Raw genomic sequence first — 13,557 nt, forward strand, 5'->3', positions numbered from 1 at the left:
CCCAAGTAGGATTTAAAGAACCACTTTGTTCAAGTTTTAGCTGTTATGTTGCAGTAAAAGCCAGGTGGTGACAGGTACAACCCAGTTTCCAAAATTTACAAAAATATTTAATTCTTGCTTAGACAAAGCTTTGCTATGCTTAGGAAATAAAAGGTGCAGTGGTTGTGTAGATGTTTCGGTTCTAGATGCTATTGCTGARGCAAATATCACACTTAATATTATGAGCATGCAAACTCCTCTGAAATCCACATAAGATTGGTTTTTGTAGCACCTGACCTTATTTTTTTCAGCTTTTCAGCTGCAGATTTTAAAAGCACCCTCCACCTAAAATTGCCTTAATGTCATAGCTGGGCTTCGGTGTTTTATTAAGATGGAAATATTATAGGAATGTATTGTTTTGTGGATTTTAATACGCTTTTCTTGCAATATTCAATAAGACTATTTGATGTATTTATCAGCGTTGCAGACTTTCCAATTCTCTTCTCGATAGATTAGCAACATCTTTRGACAACGCCAAGAAACCTGGCAGTGTGTCTCAGACCAGGAACACAGTGAAAATGGGGAAAAGTGCAGAATGTGCTTTACACCAAGACTACTGGACACAACTTGTTGAGACTATGGCAACCTTAGGAAGTAGAGTGGATCAGTAGAGAGACACAGTTGGTACCTGACATSAGCAATATATACACTGAGGGTTCTTTTGTTGATTTATTACAAACTTGCTTTAATGTGATCTCATAAGTGAAATATCCCTTTGAGGCTAGCCAGAGTTAGGAAGATACCTAGTTTAATTCAAAATAAATCCAGTTCATGTAAGATGAGGCCATGCCCTTCTCTGGACAAAGTGGGATATGCTGATGTCAGGGGCAGAGGGATGTCAACAGCTTTAACAGTATTTTGAATCTAGAGGAAGTGGGATAAGTTTGCCTTTAAGATATAAAGACTGTTGCAGTAATTGACATGTTCAAGCAGGTGAATTTGAGACCTGTGGGAATGATGAAGAAAATTATATTGTGGGGTGTGAGAGATGCAGGGAGAAGCCATCCTGCAAGTCAGGTACGTCAAGTACGTGTCTATAGGGAAGAGGGAAGTTGATGACACACTGATGGGTTCAAGTGAAAACGGTCAGATACACGGTGCTAATTTTGCTTAGTATGTTGGGAGCAACTTAATGATTCCAYAAAAAGCTTTGGAAAAGGATACTCTGTGAATATTTTGTTTTCCACTCTTTGACTGGCAAGAGAAGCTAGCTTTGTATTAACTTGTTCTTGCTATGACTTTTGTTCCAATGATAAATAGACTTTAAAAAATAGGTCTGGGGTTTTACTAATGGCTTATTTGCCCTATATAGAATCATTGCAATCGTCTTTTAATATATTTATATTACAGTATGAAATACTGCTTATTACAAGGAAATTCAACAAATTATTAATGCTGGCCATACTTTTGCRTTCTCTACCTATCTAATTCATGGTTTAAATGCTTGCATTTACGGTTAATTTAAAAATGCTTCCAGTACTTGATCCTGGAGAAGCTTCTAAAACTTGGCACTTGCACCAAAATGTTTCTCCATCGCAGACTTCCTTCCTAGTAACTTTAGGACATTAGCAAAACCTCCGTGCTTTACAGTAAGCAAACTTTCTGAAACTGGAGCCTCCCTGCTGCAATGAAGCTACAGACAGATATAATTATAAGTGTAATTTTTCCCGAAACACATGCTTTCAGTTGCATGTAAACAGGAGGAAAACCTAATGAATTAATATTTTAAACTGAGCTCTAAAATCTTTAATGGATATTTAATTCAAAGGCTAGACTGAACTCATTTGATAAAGCTTTAGGTGTTTAAGGAATATAAACTGTCCAAAAAGCTTTACGTGAAAATGTTAGTCTTTATTCTCATTACTAGAAAATAATAATTTTTGAGGGAAAGCAGGATTAGGCTTTTACATTAAAAATGATGTATTTAACTAAAACCAAAATTTAAAGACTGAGCACATTAACATACCAAGGTCATTGGTAATGAAAAACACTGAAAATAAATGATACACACATTTCTTTATTGTTACCACCAGATCCTGTTGAGTCTTGGAGGAAAAAATAAGCTTTTGTTAAAGGTGGTTTACAGACTCTGCAGACTTTGGCTGTGATGACAACATTCCACAGCCTTGGAATGAAATATGTTGTTGTTCTGCTTTAACATATCTCCATTGCTCTTTCCATTTTACTGAATGTGAAGAATATTGTGACTTAGCTAAAACTTGGAGTTAATGTTACAGCAATTTGCTGCTCTTCAGCTGGTAAATATTGAACATGAATTAGATTAAGATGAGATGGGTAAGCATATATACATATGCTTCTACGTGTGCACACATGCATGAGTTACTGTGATCAAACAGATGTCTTGCCGAAGGTTTCTTTATTTTTCTTCAAAACTGAAAACAAAAGAGTAGAAATGCAATTGTCCACATGGATATCTTTTTGCATTATAGGTAGCTTAACCTACTTAAAGTGTGTGCACARTTGCATCCTTGCTCTTGTTGAGTAAGGCAGTACTCTGCTTCTTGAGCTACTTCATAGTAGCTCAAGTTCTTTTGTGAAAMTCACCTCTTGAATTTGTAAATTATTGTTTTAATAGCTTCATTATTTAAGTTGTAGCAATGCAAAGCAGACTTGAGACCTGTATATTAGCACCTAATTTACTTACTGTATCCTCTTTGCTCCTGCTGTTATTTTCCAGACAGGTCCAAGTCTCACGGTAGTCTTTTAATCCTTTCTTCTTCCTTCCCAGCACTGCAACTAATTTATCTCTTTGAACTGGGCATCGTGCTCTAGCTGAGCATAAGAGGATCTCATCAGCACACCATTGTTCCCAAGCATCAGGTGATTGTCTAATGGCAGGAAAAAAAAAAAAAAAAAAAAAAAAAAAAAAGCCGTGTAATGAGATTCTGAGATCTTGCTTTGAAGGCTTTACCTTGTCTGGGCCTCTTCCCTAACACCTCTGTTTTCTCATACTGTTTGGAAATGAGCCTAAACTCATATACATATGTAACATGCAAACTTTGCTTTCCTAAGAAATTGAACTTTAAATGAGAGGTCAAAGATACTATAATAATTTTAATCCTTTTTTACCTTCTTTAACAAATATTCATGGAAGTGCGAAAGTGCTAGGGGTGTTAAATGTATGATAGAAAGCTAAAGATAAACATTTAAGTTTGAGTTAGAGCTGACTTTCTCATGGTAGCTAATGTAAAATGGAATTTTACATTAAAGAAAAATTGTACATTAAATAAAAATTATGAATACATAAAGCTGTTCTTTCTTTAGTACCTTTCTGAAATTTCTTTAGTACCTTTCTTACAGGTGATTTGCTAATAGGAMTAGAATAGGCAAAACACATGGGATATATGATGCATCTTCAATTGCAAGCTAAAGTGGGAGTAATCGAATGTAATTTTAAGGATACTAGCCTTTTATTTGATCTTTGAAATTTGTAGTGAAGTTAAACTTGGAAGCCATTCTCTTTTTGTGTAGTCTTGGATTGTAAAGTAAGAGTTGGGTAATTGTCCTTTAGAAAAAATCTAGTCATTGACCTGAGTCAACAGTAGCCCAGCTATGTGAATAGTGGTTTGTATAGTGGAATGATGCTCCCTCATTAGCTCTGAAGAAAATAAAAAGCCTTGTTTTTCTCTTTGGGCAGTTGCTTTTATTACTGCATACTTCAAAATAAAAATACTGGGACGCTTCAAGAAAAACAGTATCAGTGGGAGTAAATGGGAAGGAACACCTGCTGGTGCTTTGCTTTATCCTTTTGAATTCTTTAAATTAATATGTTGATAATTAAATAGAAAATAATGGTCAAGACCCAGATACTTCCTCTTTACTTTTTTCCAAATGTTACTTTCTCATTTGCTATGTCAGAGTTGTCCTCTTTGTGATACTTTGTTCTTCCTTTTATAACCCTCTCTGTTCTACTGCAGGGTGTGTAGGAGAAGATGGCCATGATTAGAAGACACTTGTAGGTGAAAATACTGTCTTAAATTAAGGGTTATTATAAATGATACTGTTACCTTTCTCACTGTTCCATTTCTTGTCACTGTGCCGTGTATCCTGCCTGTACTCCCTTGTAATGTTCTCTCTCTAGTATTAACCACATCAGTTTATGCATATTTACAAGCCTTCCAGTACCATGAAACAAATGCTGACTTCGGGACAGTGCTGCAATAAAAATAACTTAAATCATGTGCACAAAGCAATGTRCAAATGAAATCAGTGATATTTTTAGTACCTTTTGCTAATACCTTGTGACCAAAAAAAAAAAAGTATTTTGGTAGGGAAGAAGAGAGGAGAAAGCAATATCTCAAGTCAGTGGAGGTTAAAGTACTAACTATGTCTAACTGTGCACAGGTACACCTTTGGGTACATCATCAGAAGAAACTAAACCAAGTACAAAGCTCGTAGTAGAATATGCAGTGCAACCACAGAAGAGAACTAGGCGAAAGCTCATGGATTCTCCAGCGCCAAGTCCTGCTGCTTCCAAGCACTCGAGCTTCCGTCATCTGGAGGATTCCATCAGCAAGGAGGTTCGCCCTATTGTGTATACACCAGAATGTTGCAGAAAGCCCCTACAAAGCTGCACTACCCAGGCTGTGGTAAAACAAGATTTCCCAACTACAAGCCTTGACTCTAATGTAGATAAGCCACTGAAAAAGGACAGTCTTATGGACTCTACATATAACGTTATCCCAGGGTGTGGTGAAGCTGACATGGACTCTACAGTAATTCTCTATCAAGACCCAAGTAGAACAAATGAAGATTTTAACAACTCATCTGCAAAGGAGTTGCAGCCGCGTAGCAATAGCATTCTGCAGAGGTATGCTTTTCCATATTTMCACGGGCAAGGAACGCTGCTTGTTTTTTGCTGCTATTGTTCTCCAAGYGTTTCATAGTGTTTAATTTCTAATAAGCAGTTTTGGTGCCCATTGTCCGCTTTCATTTGTAAGCCTAAACTTTGGAAAATCAAATTCTCAATTTTCATCAACTTCATATTCAATTCTAGTGCTATTACATTAGAAGTCAGTGAAACTTGAATGGTAACAGGGTAAGTCAAGGCTTTTCRTGTTCTAGTTACGTATAGAAAMAGAATATTGTGTTACRTATAGAAAAAGAATATTGTGTATAAACCTGTGTTTCTGGAGCCKCTGWCTAGTTGCTGCTTTTCCTCTAAAYGCTAGCATTCCTGTCTGCAAAAGGGCTACCTTAATCATCTTGAGAAAATAATTGGGAAATACTATTGTGAAAACAGTCATCTACGTTTGAATTCCTGATATTCATTGTATAAACTGTTTACCTTTACAAAAAAAAGTGTGTAAATATATTAAAAAAGAGGTATGAAATATTAACAATTATTTCTAGTATTGCTCTTCTGGTATAGGGAAAAGCAGTTCTATRACTGCTTTTGACTGAAAGTTTGACTTCTATTCAAGGTAGTTTTTAAATAACGTACTACTATAATTTCAGACTAGGTCTCTCTACCTTGAAAAATAAAAATTCTGCATTGACGCACGAAAAGCCCTCATACATGGCAATGACTTCTGCGGCTGAGAGAAAAAGAAAGATTTTAAGGTAAGGTGAAAATAACTGTTCTAATTCTATGAAAAGCCATTTGCATTCTTATGTTTTCATTTCAGTTCCTGTAATTCTACTATTTTATCCTAAATGTGAACAGCTTCTAAAACAAGTCTTCTGGACCTATGAGCATAAGATTTCCATGGTGTTTAACAATTCTTTTCTTGCTTTTTTAGGGGGTTGGGGGTGCAAGTTGAATACAAACACTTGTGCTGTGTTTTGTTCAAAAGCTTTTGTTTTAGAATAAATGCAAAGTAATTTCACRTCTTGCCTAAATGCTATGTACTTAGAATAGAAAGATGACACGCAGTTCTGAAGAGAGAAATTCCATCATCAATTAAAAAATCTAATTTGTTTGAAAATGTTATGCCTTTGCTGGAAAACACTAGAGACTACCAAAATGGAAAGCAGAGAAAATGTTTGACAACARTTCTTATGTGGGTAGTGCCTTTGTTTTTCTGATAACTCATTTCCAGTCTCATATGTTATGACTTCATTCTTGTGGTCTGCTCCCGAAAGTATTCCCATTTGGTCACTTCTGGTTTTAGGCCCTGAAAGATTTTTGTTGTTAGGAGAGGCAGAGAAGCTGCAAGTGAAGAGATGCTCAAGCAGGGCATTTGTACTYGGTGGGGGATTATTATTGTATTTCAGCGTAAGCTATTAAATGGCTATTGATAAAGCAATCATTTCCTTTTAAATTGAAAGCAAAAATTGATACAATTTCTTAAATGTGTTATTGAGTTACTTGTTACTAAACAATAAATGGAGCTGTCACCTTATAGATTTTGTTCTAAAGAATCTTTTAAGACTGATCAAATTCTACAGATAAGTCAAGACATGGAAGTAGCTTCAAGTACTCCATTAGCCTTTTGAGATAGTCTATGAGCCTGGAGATTTTCTGTCTATCTGATCTAATTTCATGTTTTGGTTATTAATAGTCTAAACTTTTTGCTATAATAGTGATGTTTCTTTGAAAATTTTGGAAAATATATTAGTTAGATCATGAACTTTGAAAACTTCTATACTCAACTTGTAAAACTGAGCTAGCTATCTATAAAAATAACTTTATTTTGCCTGCCCCTTAAATATAGTTGGAAACAGTCCTATTGGTAGGACCACAGATAACAGACAAGTTGGCCTTAAAATGAAAGCTTTTTGTACTAAAATATCATTATATTCTTCCTGATGTAAGTTCTCTTCCAGGAAGCATATATGAATAGATCTTAGCATTGGCAYAAAGCAGGTACTGGTATTCACTGTCTGCTAAATATTTTCAATTAAATATAAGATTATTATTAAGAGAACTAGTTTAAGTTAGAGAGTTATAGAGTATGAATAACAAAAAATATTAGGGAAACAGTGAAAGTGTAGAAACTTGGATGTGAATAGAATTTGCTTGTTTATAAGGCTATCTTGGAGTGGCGCTGTGTGAGGCCGGTATGAAAGTGTGTGATTATAGGTAAGTTGATAATTTTCCACATAGATCTTGAATCCATCATATGAAAGGCTACAAAACATGGAAGGTATTGCCTTMTTGAAACTGAAACTGTCACAGCTCTCTTGCACCTTAGCTGAAAATTACTGCCCTGCTCTGAAGTTAACCTCACCTACTGTGGTTGGAGAGCACAGAAGTATTGTTACCATGAAAAACATAGTTGGATCTATAAATACAATTCAGTTGTTTTGAAGKTTTCATATGCATGTTAAATGTGCGATAATTTCTTAGTATAACTTCTTTGTGATGACCAAGAAGCTGGCTTCCATAGTGTGCCAAAAATTTGTGGCGTATTGGTCCCTACTTAAACATTAAGCAAGAATATTAGTTCTTAATTTCAGTATTAATTTGTTTTTGTAAATGTTCAAAAGGTTACAGAGTAACCAAGTACAGAGAAGGGGAGTAGTGTCGTTATGTATGTCTGTACAGAAAGGAGYTGATGCTCTGCTTTCTGATATGAACTAGAGATGCTGAATAATATTGTTTAATAGATTTCCACGTTACAAGACCRAGCTTCTGTAAAATAGCATAATCACTCTATTAAAAGCAATTTGTTTATTRTTTTTCTCCAGTTCTACATCAAACTCTGAAATAAGTAACCTGCAAGATCCTGTTTCTGCAAAACGTTTTCGACAAGACATCTTGTTAAGCCATAGAACTTTGAGGGTGCCCAAAATAGCAGGTAAGTGTCAAAACTGGTGAATGACACTATTTGTATATGAGGTCTATGGTTAAGACTGATGCTTGCACCATTTTTGTCAGTTTAATGGTATGCGTAGTTGTGGTCAGCACATTGTCATAGGTTTCTATAGTTTATTCATTTAAAAAAAAAAAAGTTCCTGAGTTGTGATTAAATCTGATCCGGATGTTGCAAGCCTGTTAAATCCTTCAGTCTTAGGATAAGGTTTTACTTTTAAAAACTTTGTGCTTTTAGGGGTGTTGGAAATTGATTATAAATTTTATCTTTGCTTTTCAACTTTGTTTAACAAAATCCATTACTATACCCATATTAAGAAACTACCTAATAAAGTGCCAAATTCTGAAACTGAAAAGCAAAAGGTTCAGTTTTCAATATAGAATACTTGCTGTTTACAAAAAAATGCATTACAGGAGGAGAATGAAATCACTAACAGAGATACCTATTTGCAAATTGAAGTAGAAAAACGTCAAGTAACATAGCTTGAGTTTTACTTTATTATATACTAAAAAGAACRTTTAGAGATTTCTGCACTTCGACATAGACTCCTGCTCCTCCTTTCTACCATCTCGCATGTCAGTTGAGAGCAGTCATCAATAGACCTGCCAAGAAACTAACACATGAGATTTCTGAGCTTAGATTTTGGTATGAAAAAGATGATCGTTCTCACTTTCATTAGATGCCAGAGAGAWCTAGAAAAACCCTCAGCTTTTCTTTGAAAAGGAGATCTAGGTATATCAGGTTCTGCTTATTTTCTGAATCACTGTTTCATAATTGTTTTTTTCTTGATTAGGAACTAAAACTGGAAAACAGAAGCAAGAACAGGATGTGCCAGGCAACCTTGTTAGAAGCTTTTCGGAAGGAAACGTAGCATTGCGTGTTAAATCGAGGACTTCCAAAAATCTTTTACTTCATGTTTGTAGGAAGAAAAATAGGATTTAGTTCTTAGTTCATCCATATTTCAAGCAGGACTGATGGACAGTGAGAATGAGATGACTTTGAATTTCCCCACCTCGCCTTGTAAAGTATTTGTTGTTGAAGATGCCTATCAGCTTATGTCTAAGTAATGCACTGTTCCAGAAGAACTGTTTCTTGGAGATATGAGGTTTTCATTAAACTCTAAAACACTTTTTTTTGTCTCCTATTGGAGTTTAAATATAGTCAGTGTACTAACAATTGTGTAAGAAACTTCCTTTGGACTCGGTAATAGAGAAGCACATTTCACCATATTTGTGAACTTTTCCCTGGGTATATAAACAACAGATCAAAACCTTGCGTTTCCTGAAGTGTTATGGGAATGAAAGGTGCTGCAGTTTTTTTAGAAATTCTTCTAATTTGCTTATCTGTGTTTTATCTTAATTTTATAATTTGTGATACAAAAGTTATCAAACTATTTTTACCAGTCAAATAGTTTTCACTGAAATTTCATAAGGTTCAAGTTTTTCACTTGGAAATCAAACATGTTTAATGTATTTAAAGTACACTTATGTTGAATACTAGGATAASAGTTAATTCTTAGATATCAGTGTTATTGTGGACAAGAAGCTTAAATACATGATATATCTAAAATTTTAGTATTTCCATTTTTAGTCTGATAATTTAACTTAGTTGTAAATATTCCTTCTTTGTATTTTGGGGGATTTTTAAGTAATTGCGTTGTAAATAGAATAATCGTAAGTACTTTGAATAAATTTTTAGCAGTTGTAACTAACAATATAGTGTGAATTAAGCTTTTAGAAAAACATACTCCTTTGTTTTCTATTGAGAAATGACACSATGAATTTTGGCAAATATCATTGCCGCACCTCATAGTTCATACTGTATGTCTTTCATAAATGACTGATAGTAAAAATGGCCATTACCATATAGTAAGATTGTATCCCTGACAGCATCTTTACTTTCAGGAACATGATGATAGTCTATTTGGTCTACAAAAATATAACRTCATGTGTGAAAAGTAGAATACATGCATGAAATTCCCTAAACCAAGGAATGCTAGAGAAGAGCATGTGTAATTACTCTAGTGGAGACCACTACCTGTCTGAAGCAAAAAACTTGGCAACATGATGGATGCTGAAGAAGAGTATTCTGGCTTCCAGTGACAGTAATGGGCTCAGGAGAGTCCTGGAGAATTACCTTAGACATTCCTAAAATTTTAGCACATGCTTTCCTGTGACAGCARATGATTGGACATGATGATCTAACAGGTTTTACAAATTTGACCCAAAAATATGTTTTCATATCACATGTTTCACTAGTACCTGATATTTTTCAACTTCGTAAGTATGCCTGATTATTGTTCTTTTTAGACTTTTCTTTGATACTTAGACAAGGAAATGTAAACCTTCTCACCTATTGCATCTCCTAGTTGTCATACATTAACACCCTAATTCTTGATGCACTTTGTGGGGCGTTTTCAGAAGACTTCTCAGGAAGGGAAATAGTTACTAYTCGTATGAATCCCATTTGTTTCCCCCTGCTCCTCCCTCTTAGGACAGTGTCCCATGTAATTGAGGGAGAAGCAGACAGCTTTGCAGAGGTGGCTGTTACAGATGTTGATAGAGGAAGGACTGATGTTTTTATGAGAAATAAGTATTGCTGTTGAAATATGATGATGAGAAAATGGAATCCTCTGTGCTTTCTAAAGGGAGTAGAGCTTGTGAAGCCATTGTAGTGGGCAAGAGGTCAAGCAGAGAGTATGATCTAGATGGAGAATATATCAGCTGTGGAAAAATTATAAATAATGTCCAAAATAACCAAGAAGTTGAGGAAAATGGGATTCTGGACTTGACAACACTGAGGCCAGGTGATATAAGAACTTAAAGTAGAATGCAGGAGGAAAAAAWTATTAGAAGTTTGCTCTGTCACAGAAAGCAATGAGTTTTTTGGTTGAATTAGTTTCTTATGATTTTTATACGAACTATAAGTAAAGCTATAGGGACCAATGTGACTTTGATTTGTGGGGTTTCTTCTGAAATCTTARTGTCCAGTACAAAATGTGCATGGGGGATTTATTTTATTCACACTGCTTCACATCTGCAAGGGTACTTGCTGGTCTTTGCTGATAAATATGGTTAGAATCCTCCTGGGGCATCTAAGGCTCAAAATACACATAAACCTTCCTAGCAATTTTGAAAGCTTTTTTGACMTTTATGCATGTAGTGTTTTGATCCTGAATCCAAACAGAACTGTAAATTTTTTTTTCTTAATGTTTTTTGCTTACCTCTTCAGGGAGCTCACTTGATTCACCTTTTTTAGTGTCTGGAAATGTCATATTTTAAGGAAATAAGCATAGGGATATGACCTCAGTCCCTAATATCTCTTATGCACCTATGTTAGCTGCTAGTTGTTGATTATAAGGTAAATATTTTATTGAGGATTATAAAGAGCATAAACAATTACTTACATTATATCAGATTAAATTTGAGGTGGAGGTTGGTTATTATTCTGCTTTTTTAAAGCTTGCATTTGTAACATTGTGCACTGTGAAGGTATCTTTCAGACACTGTAAGCAGAAGGTGCTTCAGAGCCTATTCTACACGTTACTGGTACAGAATTTTTCAGTGTTTAACAAGTTCTTTTTGGTATAGTGCCAATTTATTTTTAGGCAGAAAGGAAACATTCTTTGGGAAGTGGAGGAGGTATGATAGAACTAAGGTCATTTCTTGCACATCTGCATTGCCTGTTACCTCTTTTGGCCTAACTTTGCAAACTAAATTAAGTAATAGTATTTTTAGATGACATTCATGTGGAATATACTTTTAATTGCTTTCCCTGTGCTGTAGCAGGCAGTGTTAAATCATGCCAGATGGGATGAAACGTAATATTGCACAACATAACATGACTCAGGCTGAATCAAGAATTTAAATGATTTGAGTCAATTTAATCGTGTGTGTGTGTGTGTGTGTTAACTTAAAAATGAAACCACTTGAAGAAAACGTTGTGTTCCRTTAGGTGTTTTACTCTGTCTTGGACAACTAATGCTTCATAGGTAACAAGTGATTTATCTTGCTTGCTGTGAGATAGAKGATGACTTTTATGTCTGCCTCTAGACATATTGCCCCATGGCAATAGAAATACTAGTCTTGGCTCATCTCGTTTTCACATTTAATACAGGTACCTAGTTTATTTAAAACTGAAACCTTGGTCTGAGTCAAATATAGATTAATATTAATACCTCCGCCTATTTAGTAAAATGTTCAAAATCTACTTATCATGTACAAATCTATTGTTTTTAAAAATTCATTTTAGATTAAGTAGTATAAATCTACCTGAAAATTTATGGATAGAAAAGTTTCACTAATGTGTTAYGTATTGTGTTTTAGAGAAGAATATGAAAAAAAAATTCACCAACCTAATTCTTCAGACTATTTGATCGTACTTTACAAAAGAGAGTGTGATATTAAAAGAGTAAGTATGAATAACCCTGCCATCGTACTCCCGTGTGTAGTTTAAATGTGAACAATCTTGTCTCTAAAATGCTCATCTTGAGGACAGACCTAAACACAAACTTAAACACAGCTCAAGAGGAATAATAACAATCTGCGTTATATACTCTGTACTAAAATTTTTATTGGTCTTTCCACAATGCRTATACTGCATTTTCAAGGCTGAGGTGGTACTTGAGTTTTTCACCTAAGCCAGCAGGATGAGGTTTACCTTAAGTTTTTTTTCCCCTATAACAGTTAATCTGTGGTTAGTTACATAGTAATAATCTTAGGCTTTTTCTTAACTAGCTGTTACTATTACGATTCCTTTTTTTAATGAAAGGGAGAGGAAACATGCATGTCCTTGGACTATCTTGGGTTAAGAAGCAGTTGCAGCTTTTGCACAACTGACAAACTTATGTCAAGCCTTAGGATGATGAGTTTTTTGGTATGGACCAAAAACTATTTTGTCTCCTTGTGTATTAGGGCACTACTAGTACAGTGTCCTATACATKTGTCTTATAGGACATTATATATACATATGGAAAGTAACACCCACCTTGGAAAACTTGTCTAACTGTTTTTGTGTGAATATATTCAAAACAGAGTTCTGCAGCAGCTAGAACGTGCTTAAAATGCATATTTTATTGTGGGACGCATCTGCCTAAATCTATGTAAGCACTAAAGTAGTCATGCAATCCCCTAAACTATTTCTATATGCTGAGGTATGTTATCCAGGCTCATATTAAACATGCGTTATGTTTCGGTGTGTCCTTGTTTCTCCTAAAATAATGGTAAGAGGAACCCTAATGATTTACCTCTAGCCACTGTATTTGTTTCTGCTATTGCTAAAACAAGCTGAAGGTCCTAATATTTTCTCTTCTGAGTTCTGATCAGACTTTAAGCACTATTTTGTATCAACTTTTGCAAAGAACTTATAATCAGATTCTCTTAGGAGGTCAGCAGCGGGATGAAATTTTGTGAAACACAATGTCTTGCGAAGATGAAAAGGATGATCAMGGTCTGGTCCCCCTGAGAAAATCTGAGGAGGGAAAATGCAAACACTGCAAGGTAGTTTACACTAGGACTTACTTATGGTCATCACAGGAAAGTGAATTTATCAGGGATATCTGAAGCTTAGTGCTGTTGTTAACTAGATTGGGAAGTCTATGACCATTCCTTAYCGAGAAAGGAGTTGGATACAAGGGAAAGAAACACAGGCAGGGGTGAAAATGGTGTTATCAGTGAGGCAGCAGAGACTGCTGAGCCTTTTGTAAAGGACTAGTTGGAACTTGGTGCCCATTCTGCATAAG

General features: G+C 35.1%; 1 protein-coding gene across 1 annotated transcript in view; it reads left to right on the forward strand.

The window, feature by feature from the left end:
• KIF18A (kinesin family member 18A) overlaps positions 1–9,515 on the forward strand; it is a 35,686-nt gene extending 26,171 nt beyond the window's left edge. Inside the window, exons 13-16 of the mRNA XM_026041242.1 lie at positions 4,405–4,870; positions 5,518–5,622; positions 7,693–7,802; positions 8,611–9,515. Coding sequence (XP_025897027.1) covers positions 4,405–4,870; positions 5,518–5,622; positions 7,693–7,802; positions 8,611–8,759 — 830 coding nt within the window. The 3' untranslated portion in view covers positions 8,760–9,515. The remainder of the gene's footprint in view (positions 1–4,404; positions 4,871–5,517; positions 5,623–7,692; positions 7,803–8,610) is intronic.
• Positions 9,516–13,557: the final 4,042 nt, after the last annotated feature.

Source organism: Nothoprocta perdicaria, unplaced genomic scaffold (genome assembly GCF_003342845.1).
Source record: "Nothoprocta perdicaria isolate Ctin4 unplaced genomic scaffold, notPer1 scaffold_28, whole genome shotgun sequence".
NCBI lineage: Eukaryota > Metazoa > Chordata > Aves > Tinamiformes > Tinamidae > Nothoprocta > Nothoprocta perdicaria.